The 17,859-nt window shown below is 33.5% G+C and overlaps 2 protein-coding genes across 2 annotated transcripts; one reads left to right on the forward strand and one right to left on the reverse strand.

Annotated features, from left to right (window-relative positions):
• Window positions 1–1,067: 1,067 nt before the first annotated feature.
• LOC146168547 (mitochondrial dicarboxylate carrier-like) lies at window positions 1,068–5,659 on the forward strand. Its single transcript, XM_083382892.1, has 9 exons — window positions 1,068–1,249; window positions 1,614–1,733; window positions 1,914–2,025; window positions 2,444–2,534; window positions 2,608–2,722; window positions 3,044–3,136; window positions 3,755–3,835; window positions 4,190–4,246; window positions 4,553–5,659. Exons 1-9 carry the CDS (start codon window positions 1,148–1,150, stop codon window positions 4,649–4,651), a joined length of 870 nt encoding a protein of 289 aa, XP_083239018.1. The 5' UTR covers window positions 1,068–1,147; the 3' UTR covers window positions 4,652–5,659.
• A 165-nt stretch (window positions 5,660–5,824) lies between these two features.
• Window positions 5,825–11,853, reverse strand: LOC146168548 (isobutyryl-CoA dehydrogenase, mitochondrial-like). Its single transcript, XM_083382419.1, has 10 exons — window positions 11,655–11,853; window positions 9,268–9,368; window positions 8,463–8,632; window positions 8,213–8,322; window positions 7,856–7,932; window positions 7,648–7,785; window positions 7,378–7,513; window positions 7,218–7,315; window positions 6,986–7,138; window positions 5,825–6,724 (listed from the first exon to the last, which is right to left on the reverse strand). Exons 1-10 carry the CDS (start codon window positions 11,803–11,805, stop codon window positions 6,575–6,577), a joined length of 1,284 nt encoding a protein of 427 aa, XP_083238545.1. The 5' UTR covers window positions 11,806–11,853; the 3' UTR covers window positions 5,825–6,574.
• Window positions 11,854–17,859: the final 6,006 nt, after the last annotated feature.

Below are 17,859 nucleotides of genomic sequence, written 5' to 3' on the forward strand. Positions count from 1 at the left end.
TTTTACTACTTGTTCAAATTGTAGTTTTTATTCCTTGAGATATACAAATACAAAGCTTATCCATACCAATAACACACGTTTCTTCAGCAAATGCGTGTCGCAGCTCTGAAGCAGGCAGCCGGAAATGTCTGTCTTAGCACTGGTAAAATTTAAGGGTGGGCAAAAGTTTATTAAATTAATAACTAATTTCCGTCTTATGAATGCGACGATGTGCCATTGACATTGCGATTGGGATACACCATCAAAATTATTTTATTTTTCTCTTAAAATGGCTAGTGTCAAAGCAATGATACTAACATGGTCGAAATCTGTATAATCTAGGAAAGTCGGTTAATCATGGTCACCAATCCAAAGTGTTATTATTGAAACACAATCTAGACACGCCCCATTAGGTTCATAATCGAGGCGTGCAGATCTGCAGACATACAGCATTGTCCTGTTTGCAGGTGCATTTCAACTGCTTTTCGTGTGAAAAAAAGAAACGCATTTTGGCAATTAGGGGCTGTTTTTCGCAAAGTTGTTTTATTTTGGCATCGTGTTGTAATTGCTGCTAACACGCAGTGCACGTGACTTGAATGTCAATCGTAAACAGTCCGTCAGCACAATTTAGAATAGGGTCAAAGGTCTTGCTGCAAACGTGACCAAGTAGTGATAGCCTACTCGTAAAGTGAAATAGTTATATTTACGATTGCCCGTGTTCAGTGATTGCAAGTTTTAACCAACGCCAGATGGGCGTTGTTTTAACTAGCAGTGTTCAGGAATTCACACGTTTGCCTCAATACACATACTCAATTTCGATTGGCTACCTTTCTTAGTAGTTGGAGGTGTGTAGATGGGCGTTGAACATGTTCTATTGATACGCTGACGTAATATAGATTTAAAATACATACGGTATAGTGAAAACAAAACATTAATGACATAAATAATTGCACTAGGTAACTCTAAACAGCTTGATACGTAGCCAGGCTTACATATACTAAATATCTATAACAGCTAGAAAAAACTAAACTAAAATCAAGGAGAGAAAATCACTTTTATTACTATAACATTTTTCAGTCTGTTTTTATTACAGGCTTCCTAAAAAGCTTACCTTTTATATAACAACTGTAAAAAGATCATTGCCTGTGCAAAAGAGAATACTACAATAATGCAGCAAGTTGATGTGACAAACCGAAAATCTCTGTGGTACCATGGTGGCGTTGCATCAGCACTTGCAGCTTGCTGTACACATCCTTTGGATCTATTAAAAGTTGGTATTTTATTGTGTTGATGAAAAATTTTTCTACTACATTATTTTTTATAAACTATATATCAGCCCATTTTCTGCATTTGTTTGTTGATTTCGCCATCTTGTCAAAACTATCCATTATTGCGCATATATATTCTGCTCAATGTCCTTAGGTTTGCAGTTGTCATTCTGCCATTACTTCAAGGGCATAATTATTTATATATGTACATATCCTGTTAACCTTATGCAAGCCTAGCAAGCTCAGCAAATTTCGCTTTATCATCAATTTGAAAAAACATGCATAGTTATTTTTTTTAGAAGAAATTTATTTTTTATTATTTTTGTCTGGTTTAGAAAAATGAAATTCTATAAACTTTGTTGTTAGGTCCACCTGCAAACGCAGAGTGGTGCTGGTATGAGAGGAACTCAAATGGCAGCACACATTGTTCGTACACAAGGAGTTTTAGCACTATATAATGGAATTAGTGCATCTGTTGGTCGACAGGTAAATGACTTTAATCAACCATATTTGAGCAAATGGTTTTAAATTTCTTGCTTTTTTTACAAACTTCAAAAGTGAGCTATGTTTAATTATATTTACAATAAAAAATGTATTAACATAAATATAGATATACAATAACGGCAAGATATTTTGTTTAAATTTTAATGTTACTCATATTTTCAGCTAACTTACTCTATGACAAGGTTTGCTGTGTATGACACTTTACGACCGTATGTTTCAAAAGACGGAAAGGACCCAAATATGCTACAAAAAATGATGATAGCATCCATTGCTGGTACAAGTCTAAAATATATAATTATATATATAGATAGAGGGAGATCTAAATCATACTCCATGTAATATTTAAACAAATCTGCATGTTTAACGTGCTTTTTCATTCCATTGATCATAATAAATGTCCATGTGGTTAATACTACATATTAAATTAATATGCAACTTAACAAAATGATGTAACTTAAATTTATTTCCATTTTTGCTTAAATTGTCCTGGCAAGCCATGACTTGTTTTCTAAACATAACTAGTGGTGCTTTACTGAGATCATCATGATCTCAATATTTAGGAAAAACCTGTGTTAATATTGCAGTGTATTTGTTATATATATATTATTATATTATTGTACATGCACATATATTTTAATATTAATACATTTATATATTACTTTCTTTAATATCATTTCAATTGATGTTTTTAGGTTTCTTTGGGGGAATTGTTGGCACTCCATGTGATTTAGTCAACGTAAGATTGCAAAACGATATTAAGTTGCCTTCTGCACAAAGACGAAAGTAATATATCTACTATACTATGACTGTTTCCAATTGATATAGCTTAAACTATTAATTTCATTTTGTTGCCTAGCTATAAACACGTTTTTGATGGCTTGTATCAAGTTGCATCTAAGGAAGGCATCCCCGCATTATTTAATGGCTTAGCAATGGCAACTGCAAGAGCTGTTCTTATAACCAATGGACAAGTAGGTTTAAACAGTTTTCTATGCAAGGATTAATTTGACAGTGCAGCTTAACTATCTCACATATTTTTTGTAATTTTACAAAATGTTAACACATAATATGCAATTGTTTTTTACTTTACCATAAAGTGTTACCAAAGTTATTTTCTATCATTTCAAGTGCTTGATTACAACATTTTACATACTTACAAAAGATTGAAATAAATTACCACTTAAATAAAAATACAAGCATATTTCTCATTATAATATGTTGCTCAAATTTAGCTATATGTCAAACATGTATGTCATGAAAATTTGTTTAATTAATATTGTATTATGTTACAGATTGCTTTCTATGATCAAATTAAAGTGATGTTGTTAGACACATCCTACTTTAATGACAACATCCAAACTCATTTTACTGCAAGTTTTCTTGCGGTAAGCGATTTTATGGTATTTATGTTTATAATCAAAGTATATAATCCACTTGTGTCTACACAGAAGTTATGCCGGTATTTTATTAATTTTCTTATTTTACATTTCTGATTTTGTTGTTTGAAGGTTCAATTCTAAATTGTTTTTTATGACATTTGTATAAACTATTTAAAGTTACTATTACTATTGCTTAAATAAGTGGTCGGCAAACTTTTTTAACGTGGCCCGAAATGCTTTCAAGCTATTGAAGGCCCACTACATAAAACGATTGACGTCACAAAGTTATATCATAAAACACCTTGTCTTAAAATCATGCATATAGTGTGAAATGTTGATAGTCTCATTTCCAAAAAATACCTTTGTACCGTTCATAAGTCACATAGCGCAACATGGCATAGTATGTAATTTTTTGGCTTAAACGATTTAATAAATTATATGCAACAATGAGCAAAAGTAAAAAAACACAGTGGATGTACCTCTATCATGTCCACAAGTACATGACAAAACTGCAATATTTTTAAATAACCCATGGCCCACTAAAAATTGCTCAAAAGGCCAACATTTGAGCAGCGGCCCACAGTTTACCAACCACGGGCCTAACTATTTAAAACTGTGTCTCAGGGTGCAATTGCAACTGGAATGACTCAACCTGTTGATGTGATGAAAACTCGGTTAATGAATGCCAATCCTGGAGAATTTAAGGTATTTATTCATTTTTTTAAACTTTGATATAGTTGCCAAGTAAATATTTTTTTCCAAATCCAGTAAGGAAAAATTAAATTTTAAATCAATATTCACACACAGTTGTTAAATCTTTAAATACCCTTAATTATTTTTGAATTGATTTGAACATTGACAAACCAGAAAAATAACTCTTTGTTTTCCAAAAAGTCTTTCAATTTATTTTATATGGACTATTTAGAAAGTGTTATACCAAAGTAAATTAAAAAAACTGCTTTTCATTGTGTTGACTTTTTATACTGTTTTGTGTTTAAAGTATATTTAAAACAGGTTAAGTGATACATATTTCCAATACTAATTCACTTTTATTTCCAGGGTGTGTGGGATTGTATTGCTAAAACAGCTCAACAAGGACCACTGAGCTTTTTTAAGGTATATTCAATTATTCATATATATATACATTATATATATATAAGAATAATACATAATATTTTTATGGTATTTTCATGGTATGAAATCCTACTTTAACCTGCTGAGAAAGCACTTGATTTTTGTAACAGACATCCATTTTCCTTGATAAATTTATTCACATTTTGTTAGTTTAAAACTATTGTGATTTTAGGTACACTATACACAGATTGTAATGTAGCTTGATTATAAATTACAAAGCCAAAAAGGTTGAGTAGATTGACATCATCTTGATTAAGACGTTTTGGTTAATGTGAATTTTGTTTTAAGGGATTCATTCCGGCTTTTATTCGACTTGGGCCACAAACGATTCTAACATGGATTTTTAAAGAACAATTACGAATTCGTTTTGGAAGAGATCCTGTTTAAATTTTATCGCTCAACTTTGCCGGCATTTTTCATCAGTTATATGCATTTCCATATTTGTTGGCATTAGTCTTTCACATGCTGGTAAACATATATAATTTTCATGTTGCAAAATGTCAAATCTATGTTCCATGCATGTTGTCTTTTTGTTAACCACTTGTTAATTATAAAGTGCAATTATGAGGTGTTCTATGAGTGTGCTGGCGAAACAGTGCAAAGTTGCCCATATGTCAAACCACAGCACTCAGCAAACAACTTTATGATGTCTATTTTAGGTGTGCTTTAATAAAAATGCGTAGAATGAATATTAAAAGTCCATTTCTGAAGTGGAGGTAGCATTTTGTATACGTTTTAAATAAATCCTAATTTTGAAAATTTTTATATTGGTTTTGATATTCATTCTACAACTACAATCCTTATGCTCCTAATGTTGAACATTACTTTTTGTTTTAATAGAACAATTTTTGTGCATAGAATTTGTGTTCTTGGTTAAAGTTATAAAAGAGTGTCATTTATTTTATTTTTTTAAGGATTTGGATTTAACTGTTTGTGCATTGTGAGAGTTTTGACCACTGATCATGAAATAGAAGCCTTTGATTTACATGAAAGTGCTACTACATTGTCATTGTCCTGGAGGATTGTGTACCTTTGCTTATTTTATGTGCTTTTATTATTATGCGTAACAAACATTTGGAATCAAATAGTCAGTTCTAAATTGGCAATTGAACAAAAATACATATTTTTTAGTTACTTTACCTAATTTTGTTGCCAATTTTACTGCATTTTTGAAAGTGTTTTCTAAATGATTCCACTTGTTTACCTTTAATTTTACACAACTATCATGTATTATATGATGTAAGTGTATTTAGTTATAACACTGTTTCTAATGTGACACTCAAAACATTAAATGCTGAAACATATTTGTCAACTACTTTTCTCTCTTAGAATCACTATTTGTTATGTTTTTTTGCTTTTAAGATGTGCTGCACTGTTACAAAAATAAAAAAAATTAAATATTTCAAGTTTGATAGTTTTATCTTTCAAGAACATCTGTTTTCATTTTTATTATGTATTATTTGAATTTAACTTTAGTCAGGCTCTTTCATGTGGTCACTATACTACAGTCCAACATTTTCTCATAGCAGTCTCAGTAAAAAATGAAATATTTAATATAGTGCAGTTCGTGTATTTAAAACAATATTCACATTGTAAAAAACAATTGATTTAACAAGTTGGTTAAGCAATTCTCTGAAACCTTTCAACAACTTGGTTTCTTGAAAATGCAAAGCAAATAGGTAATATACTATTGGCAAAACTAGTAGGTTCACCATACATAAATAAGTACAGCTGGTAAACAAAGTGTTTTCAATATGCTCTTATAAAAACATACATGTATGGATAGATATGGTAAATACCATATTTAGCCTGGACAATGCCAGTTATTACTATACAAACCCTTGAATTAGACAATAGTAAAATGCTGAAATGCAGTGTTTGTTTAATGGTTTGTGTTTGTACACAGTATATTCTGACAGTAATTAGCTTGCTACAGTTTTTGTATTGTAGCATGCTGAGGTAGCTATTTTAACATTCGTTATGTCCAGTAGAACTCCTGGTTCAAATGACTTTAAGACACTGACCGAAGTCTTTCGGACAATTGCTTGGGTTAAGATGAGGTGTTTTCAATAAAAAGTGGGTTAGAGTTATCTGCCACCACTTTACTATTTCTCTAGTGATACTTTTCTAAACCCTTCAGGTGTCATTATAAGGGAATTCTACTGTATATATAAATAGTTTAGTGAACACCATATTTTGCGAAAATCCTGGGTCACCTTAGCATAGTTAGCTATTGTGATGATTTCAATAAATTATTGTTTAGTCTGCAATAGTTTAGAGGTTACTAATATAAATATAGTACAGTTTTTGTTATAGAGTGTCTCTTGCAATTAACATTCTCATAATTTCATTTGTTCCCTCAAGAATCTGATTGACTCGAACATCTCTTACAAATTGCTGAACAGGGTAATCGCGCAAATATCCATAGCCGCCAAACATTTGTAGGGCACCATTACAAACCTGTAAAAAGCAATTTGGTTATCTTTTAATGGTCAAAATAAAATAAAAATGGCATAATTAATATAAAAGCACTGAAACATATTTTGAGAAAACTATAAACTATGCCCCCCCCCAAAAAAAAAAAATATATATATATATATATATATATATATATAAATTTAACTTATTATTTAAATAAATAGGTTCATATTTATGATTTAAAGTAGACTAATACTAAATCAAAATACTGTTGATTGCTATACAAAAATGTAAAATGCTAACATCAAAACAGTTGTCTGTAGCATGTAGTTTGGCCATTGCACAGAGAGCTGGTGCACTGGTCGATTTCTTGTCAAGTGAACGAGCAGCCTCACGCACAATGAGGCGTGAAGAGACCAATTTTGTGGCTAGTTCAGCCATTTTAAATTGTAGGTACTGCAACAACATATTATAATTTCAAAAAATTGTAAAGCTTAGTACAAATTAAAGCAAATATTTATTTAATGCTGACAACCTGATTTGAAACAAGAGGCCTTCCAAATGCTTTTCTAACCCCTAGGTGGTCTTTAGCCAATTCATAGCACTTTTGTGCACCTCCCAATGAAGTGGATGCTATAACATCAGAGAAAATCTTTTAGTATCTCTTTTTTATTATACAATAAATCAACACTCACATATATTGATCCTTCCTCCATTTAAGCCTGCCATTGCTATTTTAAAACCTGCACCTTCAGGTCCAATCCTATTGTCCACAGGTATCGCACAATCCTCAAAGTTGACAATGCAAGTTGGCTGGTTTTTCCATCCAAGCTATACAAAATATGTAAGTGTCATTATTACTTTTTAGTTGCATCCTCTTCAAAGTATGGATTGTTTTAACTTCATTTATGAATGTTGGTAAATATAAAAATAATCTACGAAAACAATTGAATTTTATAAAGGACCTTCATTTCAGGTTTTCCAAAACTAAGGCCTGGCGCATCTTTATCAACAAGCACGGTTGAGATTCCCTTTGCTCCGTGCTCACCAGTCCTTACCATTACAAGATAAACATCAGTTGCACTTGCACCACTGATAAAAGCCTAAGTTAACAGTAACATACTTTAGCATTATAATATGACAAATGTTATAAAGATATCAATAGCTACATACTTTTGAACCATTTAGGATGTAGTGATCTCCTTGTTTTTTTGCAGTTGTAATCAGTGCAGCGGCATCACTCCCACTGCCTACAATAAAACAAAGCTTAGTTTCACAGATAATTTAATATGAAAATTGCTTCTTTAAATCTTTATAAATCTTTGCACCTGGCTTTACACATACACATTGGCCCAATAATATTAGACTGTAATGCCTAATAATAAATCAGAGAAACGTATATAATGAGCAATGGTAGATGGTACCATGTAAAGAAAACACACTGGATTTAGGGCAGTGATACTTATCCACATCCTGTATATAACATATCTAGTTTTGAACGCCCATATTTTTTATCAAATATTTGTTAACCAGGTTCTGTCAAACAGTAGGAGGTCAACTTTTCCATGGAAGTAAATTCAGGAAGGATATTTCTCTTTTGTTCCTCATTTCCAAACTCGTTTATCATCCACGAAACCATACTGCATAAAAATTGATGTTTTATCTTTGTGTAGATTAATTATTGGTAATAATAATAAAAAGTTGGTTATATTTAGTCTATTGCCATTGTTCACATTGACTTGATAAACATTTGTTAAAACAGTTTCTTACTATCACTGACTTATGAATGCTTATGTAAGCTGTTGTGGATACACATCCTGTTGAAAGTGCTTCAAATATAACAGAAGTTGCAAGTCGTGACAACCCAGTACCGCCATACTCTTCCTGGCAATAAAGTCCACCAAAACCAAGACTGGCAGTCTTTCTGATAACTTCAGTAGGAAATATTTCCTGTTTACAGGTTAATATTAAATTAAAACTTAAAATTGCCAGTAGGTGAGAGACTGAGAGTCTATCAATCAGCACTCTCCCAAACAAATTAACACACATAAAATAATTTCAAATTGTAATTCTTTTTTACCAATGTTTAAAAAAAAAAATTACCAATGTTTTGGATGTGGTAGTGGTACGCATTAGTTCTTAAAATAACAATCTGTATATTTATTAACATATTTGTATGGACAAATGGAATCATTCATAATGTAGTTTATTTTTGACTTTTACTAATGTTTTATTACTCTGCTTATCTGTTTGGAAAATAAAAAAGAAGGGTTATTTAAAAACAGACAATAAAATACAGCCATCTTGCCACAAAAAAAGTGTGGACAGTGTGTTTTAAGCATGTTGCAGATGCTTTTTTTCACTTTCGCAAACTGATATTTATTGATTTTTTTTTAGATTATGTTATTTTCACAGTAAACATATTTTCTGAAAGCTTAATAAATAACTATTTCCTACTACAACAGCAGATTGCATTGATTTTTATTAATGTAATATTTGGGCTTCATTTGTTGAAGTCAAATATAATTTGTTACTTTCACAAGAATATATAAAAATGGCAATTTATTGTTAAGAAAAAAAATTACCTTCTCATCCCACATCTGCATGTTTGGTTCCAGCTCCTTTGCAGCAAAGTCCATTGCCAGATTTTGAAATTCAACTTCTTCATCAGAAAGGCCAATTGAAGCTACAATATATGTAAAGCATAGCTTAATTTGGAGGTTATATTTTTAATATAACTTTTTAAGCATAAATGATCATCACTCAGTTAACCGATTGCCGGGAGATGTTTTAGCAGTTTGAAATTGCACAAACCTTGTTATAAAGAACTGTAAGCAAGACTTGAGTCTACGATTTTCTGCTTGCTAACTCAAGTTGAATGGCTGTCCTATTAATCAGAAATAAAACATAAAAAAAGAAAAATCTGCTAAACTTGTTTACTGATCAATGATGAGATCATTATTATAATTCATTTGCAATCTTGGTTGATTTTGCTTGTCTTAAAATTACCTAAATCCAAATTTTAATTGATACAAATATATCCCCCCAAACAACCATTGCAATACTGAATTATTTATAATTTTTTGTTATTGTTTAGATCAGTGATTCCCAGCCTTTTTATTCTTGTGACTTCCAATTTTATTCTATTTCATATAGAGCATAGTACAAATTCATATAAAAGTTAACAAAATATTCATATTTCTCATAAGGCTTTTGCGCCAATACTTTTTACTACAAAGAAGATGCAACAAAGGAAAATTGTCTTCCAGTTAAATGGTAAAGTAACCTACAGAATACAATTTAAACTAGACAGAGGTGCGGTTGTTGTATATTTTGTCGGAGGGTATATTATTAAGGCTTAGTGTTTATTTTAATTCATTTTCTGTTAGGCGGCAGTTATAAATAGCGTTACTTACCAGGGTTACTTTAAAATACTATTAATTTAATTTTGGTTCGTTTTTTTTGAAGTGTAAAACTAAACTGATTTTGATTAAAATAATTTTTATGTATGTTTTTATATTATTTCATTTTTATGTGAATTGTTTAAGTAGGACAATTGTTAGAGAATTGAATAGTGTATAATACTGCTCTTCCTATTTTATATTAAACAAGGCTATTAGACTTTATAAGCTATGCTTCAGAAATTGGTTGAAAACAAAAATAATAGTGGCTTCATAAACACAAGTTCACTGAAGCAAATATCATTAGCACAATTGTTAACTGGTTTCTACTGTAAAATTTTAGCTTACAATGTTTGTTTTTTTTCTTGTCAATTTTGCTACTCCCTTTGGGATCGCGGCCCCCAGGTTGGGAACCACTGGTGCAGATAAATAGATAGATATTTTAAATAAAAGTTTGGTGACATTATGAAACACTGGTGTAAATTATGACATGTGTAGCTGCAAGTTTTTTCAACAGATTAAACCTGCACAATAAAATATGCAAACCTGATTTTCCTACATGCTACATTTAGTCTGGATTTTATGGCACATAATACTGAGATCTTGGGTGTGCAGCGCCAAATTTAAAAATGTTCAATGAAGGTTTTTTACACATCTTAAGTTCAGGAATCTAGTACAATTCAAACTGTTTTGGAGTTTATGTGTGCAAGAGTCGTTGCTTGAGTTGCTTTTTTGCGCCTACCAGCAGAAAAACGTAATTAAATTAATTTTACGAATAAAAATGCGCCTAGTATGCGCGTGTTTTCTAAAAAATACAAATAAGGGTGCTGACTTTAATACGAGAAAGTCTTGTAAGATTGCAGAAGCAATACTACAGAACATGAATGAGCTTAATTAAACTTTTGGAGCTAATATAAAGTAATTTTAATCATCATAATGACGTAATTAGGGCACGAAAATTTCGTCAGGATTTCCGGGAAGTTTCATTTGTCAATCCCGTTTCCCGGGAGTGAAAAAATCCAGAATAAAAAGGAACCCTAGTGTGCACCCAGCACAGAATTGAAATAAGTGCTACATACACTAGTCTGGCACCCGTTTGACCCTTATGGCACCCTGTATTCCTGATATTATCCACCAGGCACATGCAAGATATGCTATACTTTCCAGACAAGATTATTAGTATCTTGCAAGTATTTTTATTGGGAAGTGTCAATTTGACCGGATTGCTCTGTTCTACCCTTGCACCAACATGTGATTAATTATCAATTTTGGGTACTGTGGAAAGTAGGGCAAGTGCGAGTTTTTGTCAGCCTTTCAAATGTGCAACCCGAAAAAATCCGAACTGAACCCTAAATATGTAAAACGCTTGTGCGGCATACGTTTAACAGTGCAATGTATAGAAAATCATAAAGTGCACCCTGAAGTTTGAATGAGCGCTTGCGGTCCACGTATTTGACTTTTGTTGCAATTTCCGGCCGTGTACCCGCGAGATCTGCCATACTTTCCAGACTGGCCTATAAGCTATTTGACCGGATCGTTCTCCGGGTGCTTCCTATTTATTATTTACTTACGGTCAAGACATGTGTTGGACAAAGATCGTTTTACCAACAACATTCTTTGGCCTTTTCCTTGTTGTAAGATCTGAACATGTTTTTTGCTGTTATTTGCTCGTTCTAAGCGAACAAAAGCTGGTAAAATTAATCTTCTACAAGCTTTTAGCATTTTTTTTATTTGATTACGTTGGTAAAAAGTAAATGCTGACAAATTACATATTCTGAAAAAAATATATAACACTGTTTTTATCATTGGATGTTATTAAATATATCTGATTAGATTCATTTTGTTTATCACTGCAGCTCAATGACGATCCGTAAATTGTAACGTCATTTTTCGTGGCATATTTTCCATTCTTCTAGGAGGGAAATTCCCTAAATAATGTAAGATTTGGAAAAAAAATAAGCGATCAAACTTAAAACGTTTTTAATGTTTCGTATTAAAGCCCTAAAAACACCAAGTATGTGCGTTCCTTAGCGTCGTTTTGAACAACGCCGTTCCGACAACAATTCTTTTTTTTATCAGAACGTCGTTCCCGACCCTTCCGGCTTACTTTGAACAACGCCTGTGTATAAAGTTATAGATAGGCGTTGCTTTGAACACTGACGTAAAACACATTCAACAAAAGGTTCATTACATTATTCGTTGTTATCCTGTAACAAATCTACGCAAAACGCAATCCTCCAAAGACTCGAAAGTTATGGTCCACGTTTTCGTTATATTTATAGTAGCCACTTCGTCATATTGTGTTTACACAGAGAATTTTTGTTTTTAATCGATGTGTCGTAACGAAAAATTTTCAGTAAAAATCTATGGCCTAAATTCTTTGCAATCCTTTAAATGTTTGCGTTACTCCTTGCAGCCAATGTGCAAACGATAAACGGAAAGTTTTCGGTAAAATTCCGTTACGTAGATTTCTTGCAACCACATTCTAATGTTTGCGATATCCTTGCAGCGAATTTGCAAAAATTCAAATTGCTGACACCAATTTTTATGCGTCAAGGCATTTATATCCGTTTAATGTGAGCGCTTTGTTTTGAAATTCGCCTTATTGTCAACAATGCGGTATTTTTTAGAATCGAACGCCAGTTACGTCGCAATGTAGATCGAAGCGCTTTTGTTCAAGCCATATTGGGACAAAAATATTATTTCCGTCTATAAGAGTCGAGAGAAAAAGGTTTAGACCACGCCTTGTTGTCACGTGATTTATTATTGAAAATCGTAAGAATATCTACGTCAATATTTCCTGTGCATTTTAGAAATATTTAAATAAGTATAGTCGCACAATCGAATAAAAACCAGTATCACCCAGTACTGCCTAGTGCAGAGAGAGAATACTGAGACAGCAAAATTGACTGTTCATGTATCTGAACTAAAGGAAAGAATTGGACCTATCTGGCCTCACGAAGACAGGCCATCTCAAATCTTGTAGGAGTGTGGTCGATTCATCTTGGCAATTATATAAATGAAGACTCATTAATCCGACCCATACCCCCACAAATTGATGCCCACGTGTGACGAACGAAGCTCAAGTAAAAGTTGGACCTCAAATCGAACAAATACTTTGCAATCGACGACGCGGACCACCTACAAGCGACCGCCTAAAAACTATTATGTTTGAAACCTGCAAGAAGCTAGCTGTTGGAAGAATTGATCTCGTCGAAAGATACATCGAAAGACGCTCCATATCGTCAGCAAAGCATTTGCTTGGATTACGGAACACTAAATATAAACAAGCGTTGCCGATAAAGACATCACCACCGTTTGGAATCATGGAAAACGAAACGGAATTATGGATTTCACAATAACTGATTCTGCCTAGTTTATCAGGTGAAAATCTATTATACTTCTAATATATATATATATAATTATTAAAATACCGACCGAAAGGTCTTTAAATTGTTTATGCGACATTTTTTTGAGCCATTCAAATGTGTCCAAATTTTGCCCGCGTCAAAGCACGCGTAGCGGAAATACTTCGTAAAAACATAGTAATGTCATTCACAAGCGAAAAATATGCTTCAACTCGTGTAAGTCTATAAACACGACTTTAGGGATAAAACCCTACTCGCGTTCGTAATGTGTTAAATGTTTTAAGTAAATATTTTCAATGCATCGCTTACCTTCGTGCTTTTCAAATGCAACCCCAATTAAATAGGCGTAAATCAAACAATTTCCGTAACGGCACTCTACGTGGAAACTGAACTCGTTTCCAACCGCATTTTCCCTTCCTAAAACAAACAGCGTTTCTATAAACGGATCCGCAGCTACTTATAAAACGCAAGCCAGTCAAAATGACTAATTTTAAGTGTACACTTCTATACGTCTAATATATTATATCTCATGAACCATTTTGTGAAACTCACTCGCAAAAGCTTACTATTTTAACAAGGATTGCCAGTACGCGTTAAGACACTTGACCCTACCTAAAAAGTAGCTTGTTCATCTGTAAACTTACGCCCAAGGCGTGCCTGGCTTACAAGGCTTAGTTGCCACTCGATCGCTTTTGAATATGTTGGTAAGCTAGCAACCGACAAACCCATTAGCGGTGTTTCCGTAAGTCATCGCTTTTCGACGCCGGTACTAAATCCCTCCAAGCGAAATGTAAAGCAAAAATTCTACATTTCAAGATAAATTTTACTTATCTTTTCAAAAGAATACATAGCATACGCATTAGTTCTCAGCGAGTGCTATAAATGTATTCCGCAAGTTACCAATGATATTCGGTAACGTCAAATATCCTATTGCTTGCTCGGTCACGAGTTTTCATCGCTAACGTGTTGTTGCTACGTTGACCCTAAATATATCATGGTGGTTAATTCTACCATTTCCACGATAAGAAAATCCCCTTATCCGACCAAGACCTATATGCGGTCGCAATTACAAAATAGCTGGATAGAATTTCCAACAACGCCTGTCCTACTTCACAAACCCTAGAGTTGCCACGCCAAAATGAAGTTACGATAAACTTCGACTAGCCAGTCGAATGACGATAACCAATTTCAATGAAAATGCACGTTGCTCGCGAACTGCCCCACAAATGTTCACTTGTTGCAAAATTGTTATAACTATAATCATTGTATGTATCGCTTTTGAAGCGAAGAATGTAAAAATGTTACCATTATGTATAAGTTACTCTATGTATCGCGTATAATGTAAATTAAATAACCATGTAATTGCTATAAAGTATATGTCATTGTATGAATCGCAAAGAATATAAATTTGAATGAATATATTGCAATAATTAATTGTCTCAAACTTTAAGTGTAACCTGTCGCGCCTATATATATATATAAGTATAGAAAATATGTGTGTCTATCACCAAAATGTTAATAACCTAAGTTAGAAGTGTTGAAATAAAAATGTTCCAGACATACGAACACACATCTGCCGAAAAATATTTCGCATTTTTCAGAATACAAAAGCACGTTGGACAGCGAACGATCACAGCACAGCGCAGCGCACGACTATGGCTTTCCGGTGACGTCAGAATTACAACGCACCAAACAGGGAGTTTCCCCTGCTGCCGCACAAATCGCCTGAAAAGCTCAATTCACAGCAATGCAATGGTGTGTCAAGCACACAACAATTTCGAGCAACTCAGTGAACGCTGACATCAAAGTCCTCGGTTGCTAATTCAGGCACCAAAGAGAAAACATTCTCGAGGAATCAGGAATCTGACTAAAACAATTGCGCAAATGCGTTGTGTGATCGAACAATTTTCGCGTCCACGTGTCCACACACATTTCACAAACAAATAACCAGCTTTTGATATGCAAGCTGTTCCAAAATCTAGCGTGGGAATATTTATAGTAGCCACTTCGTCATATTGTGTTTACACAGAGAATTTTTGTTTTTAATCGATGTGTCGTAACGAAAAATTTTCAGTAAAAATCTATGGCCTAAATTCTTTGCAATCCTTTAAATGTTTGCGTTACTCCTTGCAGCCAATGTGCAAACGATAAACGGAAAGTTTTCGGTAAAATTCCGTTACGTAGATTTCTTGCAACCACATTCTAATGTTTGCGATATCCTTGCAGCGAATTTGCAAAAATTCAAATTGCTGACACCAATTTTTAAGCGTCAAGGCATTTATATCCGTTTAATGTGAGCGCTTTGTTTTGAAATTCGCCTTATTGTCAACAATGCGGTTTTTTTAGAATCGAACGCCAGTTACGTCGCAATGTAGATCGAAGCGCTTTTGTTCAAGCCATATTGGGACAAAAATATTATTTCCGTCTATAAGAGTCGAGAGAAAAAGGTTTAGACCACGCCTTGTTGTCACGTGATTTATTATTGAAAATCGTAAGAATATCTACGTCAATATTTCCTGTGCATTTTAGAAATATTTAAATAAGTATAGTCGCACAATCGAATAAAAACCAGTATCACCCAGTACTGCCTAGTGCAGAGAGAGAATACTGAGACAGCAAAATTGACTGTTCATGTATCTGAACTAAAGGAAAGAATTGGACCTATCTGGCCTCACGAAGACAGGCCATCTCAAATCTTGTAGGAGTGTGTTCGATTCATCTTGGCAATTATATAAATGAAGACTCATTAATCTGACCCACACCCCCACATATTATTCAATATGCCCAGGTTTATCAAACGATTCAACCCTCGATGAGTCGCATGAGAAGATATCAGTCGACAAAGATAATAAGACAGTCCTGTTGCTTTCCAGGGTATTGTTATGCCGGGGTCTTCAAAAAACTGTCTCTAGATTTTAGTCTGCTCTTGGGCCGCGAAGTTGTTTTTGAACGTATGTGTTTGTTACACTTAGGAGGCACTTAATGACTCTCAATAATTAACGTTATACGAAAAATATATTTTCCTCAGACATATTTTTTTTTAAATTGTTTTATTTTTGTTTACTTGGGGTGTCCAAACAGTGGGCTATGACTAAAAAGCACAATAAAATCTAGTAAAAAATGAAATTGTCATTTGCATGTATGATTTGTGAGAACCGTGCGGGTTATAAACTTTCGGTAATAATGGACCATATAATATTATTGTTCTATAGCCCAGTGGTTCTCAACCTTTTTAGCTTACGGACCGGTAAAATTTCAAAACAAATTTTGCCGACCGGTGTATATGGAAAGTCAAAGCCGCAAAAATACCACTTTATGAATTTTAATGATAAGTTTTCATTAGGTAAACGCCTACTATGCAATCCATTTGTCCACTTTGTAATTCACATATCTTATTTGTGATTACCTAAACAAATTTTATTTTACAACTTTCGGACATGTAATAGTAAAATAGCTTTTGAAACCACAACTAATAAGACAGCAACTTATCTTTACAACGTACAACAGGTGATTTTAACGTCAAAATGATACAATTGTTTTTTTGCGGATACGGCGCGTACAAATCAAATAGCATACCGTCGAAGAACATCTTTGAGTTTTTCATAACATGTTGAATTGGAGAGCAACTTGGCGAATGGCATGAGAAAAACGCAAATAACTTAACACTAGAACGGCCGGAAAAAAAGTTTGCCTCCAACAGCCCACTCTAACCAACGCCTATCTAAAATAGATAGGCGTTGCTCTAACGTGCTTGAAGCCCTTCTTAATCAAATATATAATAAAGGCTGATAGTGCAAACGTATGGGCATATTTCCAAAATTCGTCTGGTGTCGATTTCGACACCTGGGCCGTTGGAGGTATGCAGGGACGTGCAGTCAGGGGAGGCTCTAACATCTGGCAAAGCAAAATATATATTAAGCAAAAGTTATATCAGTTATATCTCTACCGCAAATTTATGTTTCTATACCTAAAGCGTGCTTTATTTTTTCTTCTATATCTGTTGCGTTATTCATATCAAGCGTTCACGCGGTCAAAATCGTTGAATACGCGAAGTGAGGCAGCGCCAAGCCGTGCCTCTCTTCACATCACAAAAGTTCTATGTACTGCATTATGCGTGCCTTTTTCTTTTGCGAATTCTCTCGGAAAACATGATGAACAATTTAGCTATGATTTGAGGCATGCCTCAATTGTGACGTCCAAGCTATGAAACCTTTTTCGTCCAGCTTGAATTCTTGAATTCCCGCATAGTGCGTGTACATTGACTTCTTGTAGTGTAAAGCTCTAAAGTTGAAGTCATAAATAAAGGTAGACCTGTTGCAAATTTAAAAGTTTTGCATCAGACGACTGGACAAAAAAAAATAACACGCAACTTTCAAAGAGATTGATAAAAAAATTATGTAAATAATGT

The sequence above is a fragment of the Ascidiella aspersa genome, chromosome 1 (assembly GCF_963924565.1).
Source record: "Ascidiella aspersa chromosome 1, kaAscAspe10.2, whole genome shotgun sequence".
Classification (NCBI taxonomy): Eukaryota; Metazoa; Chordata; class Ascidiacea; order Phlebobranchia; family Ascidiidae; genus Ascidiella; species Ascidiella aspersa.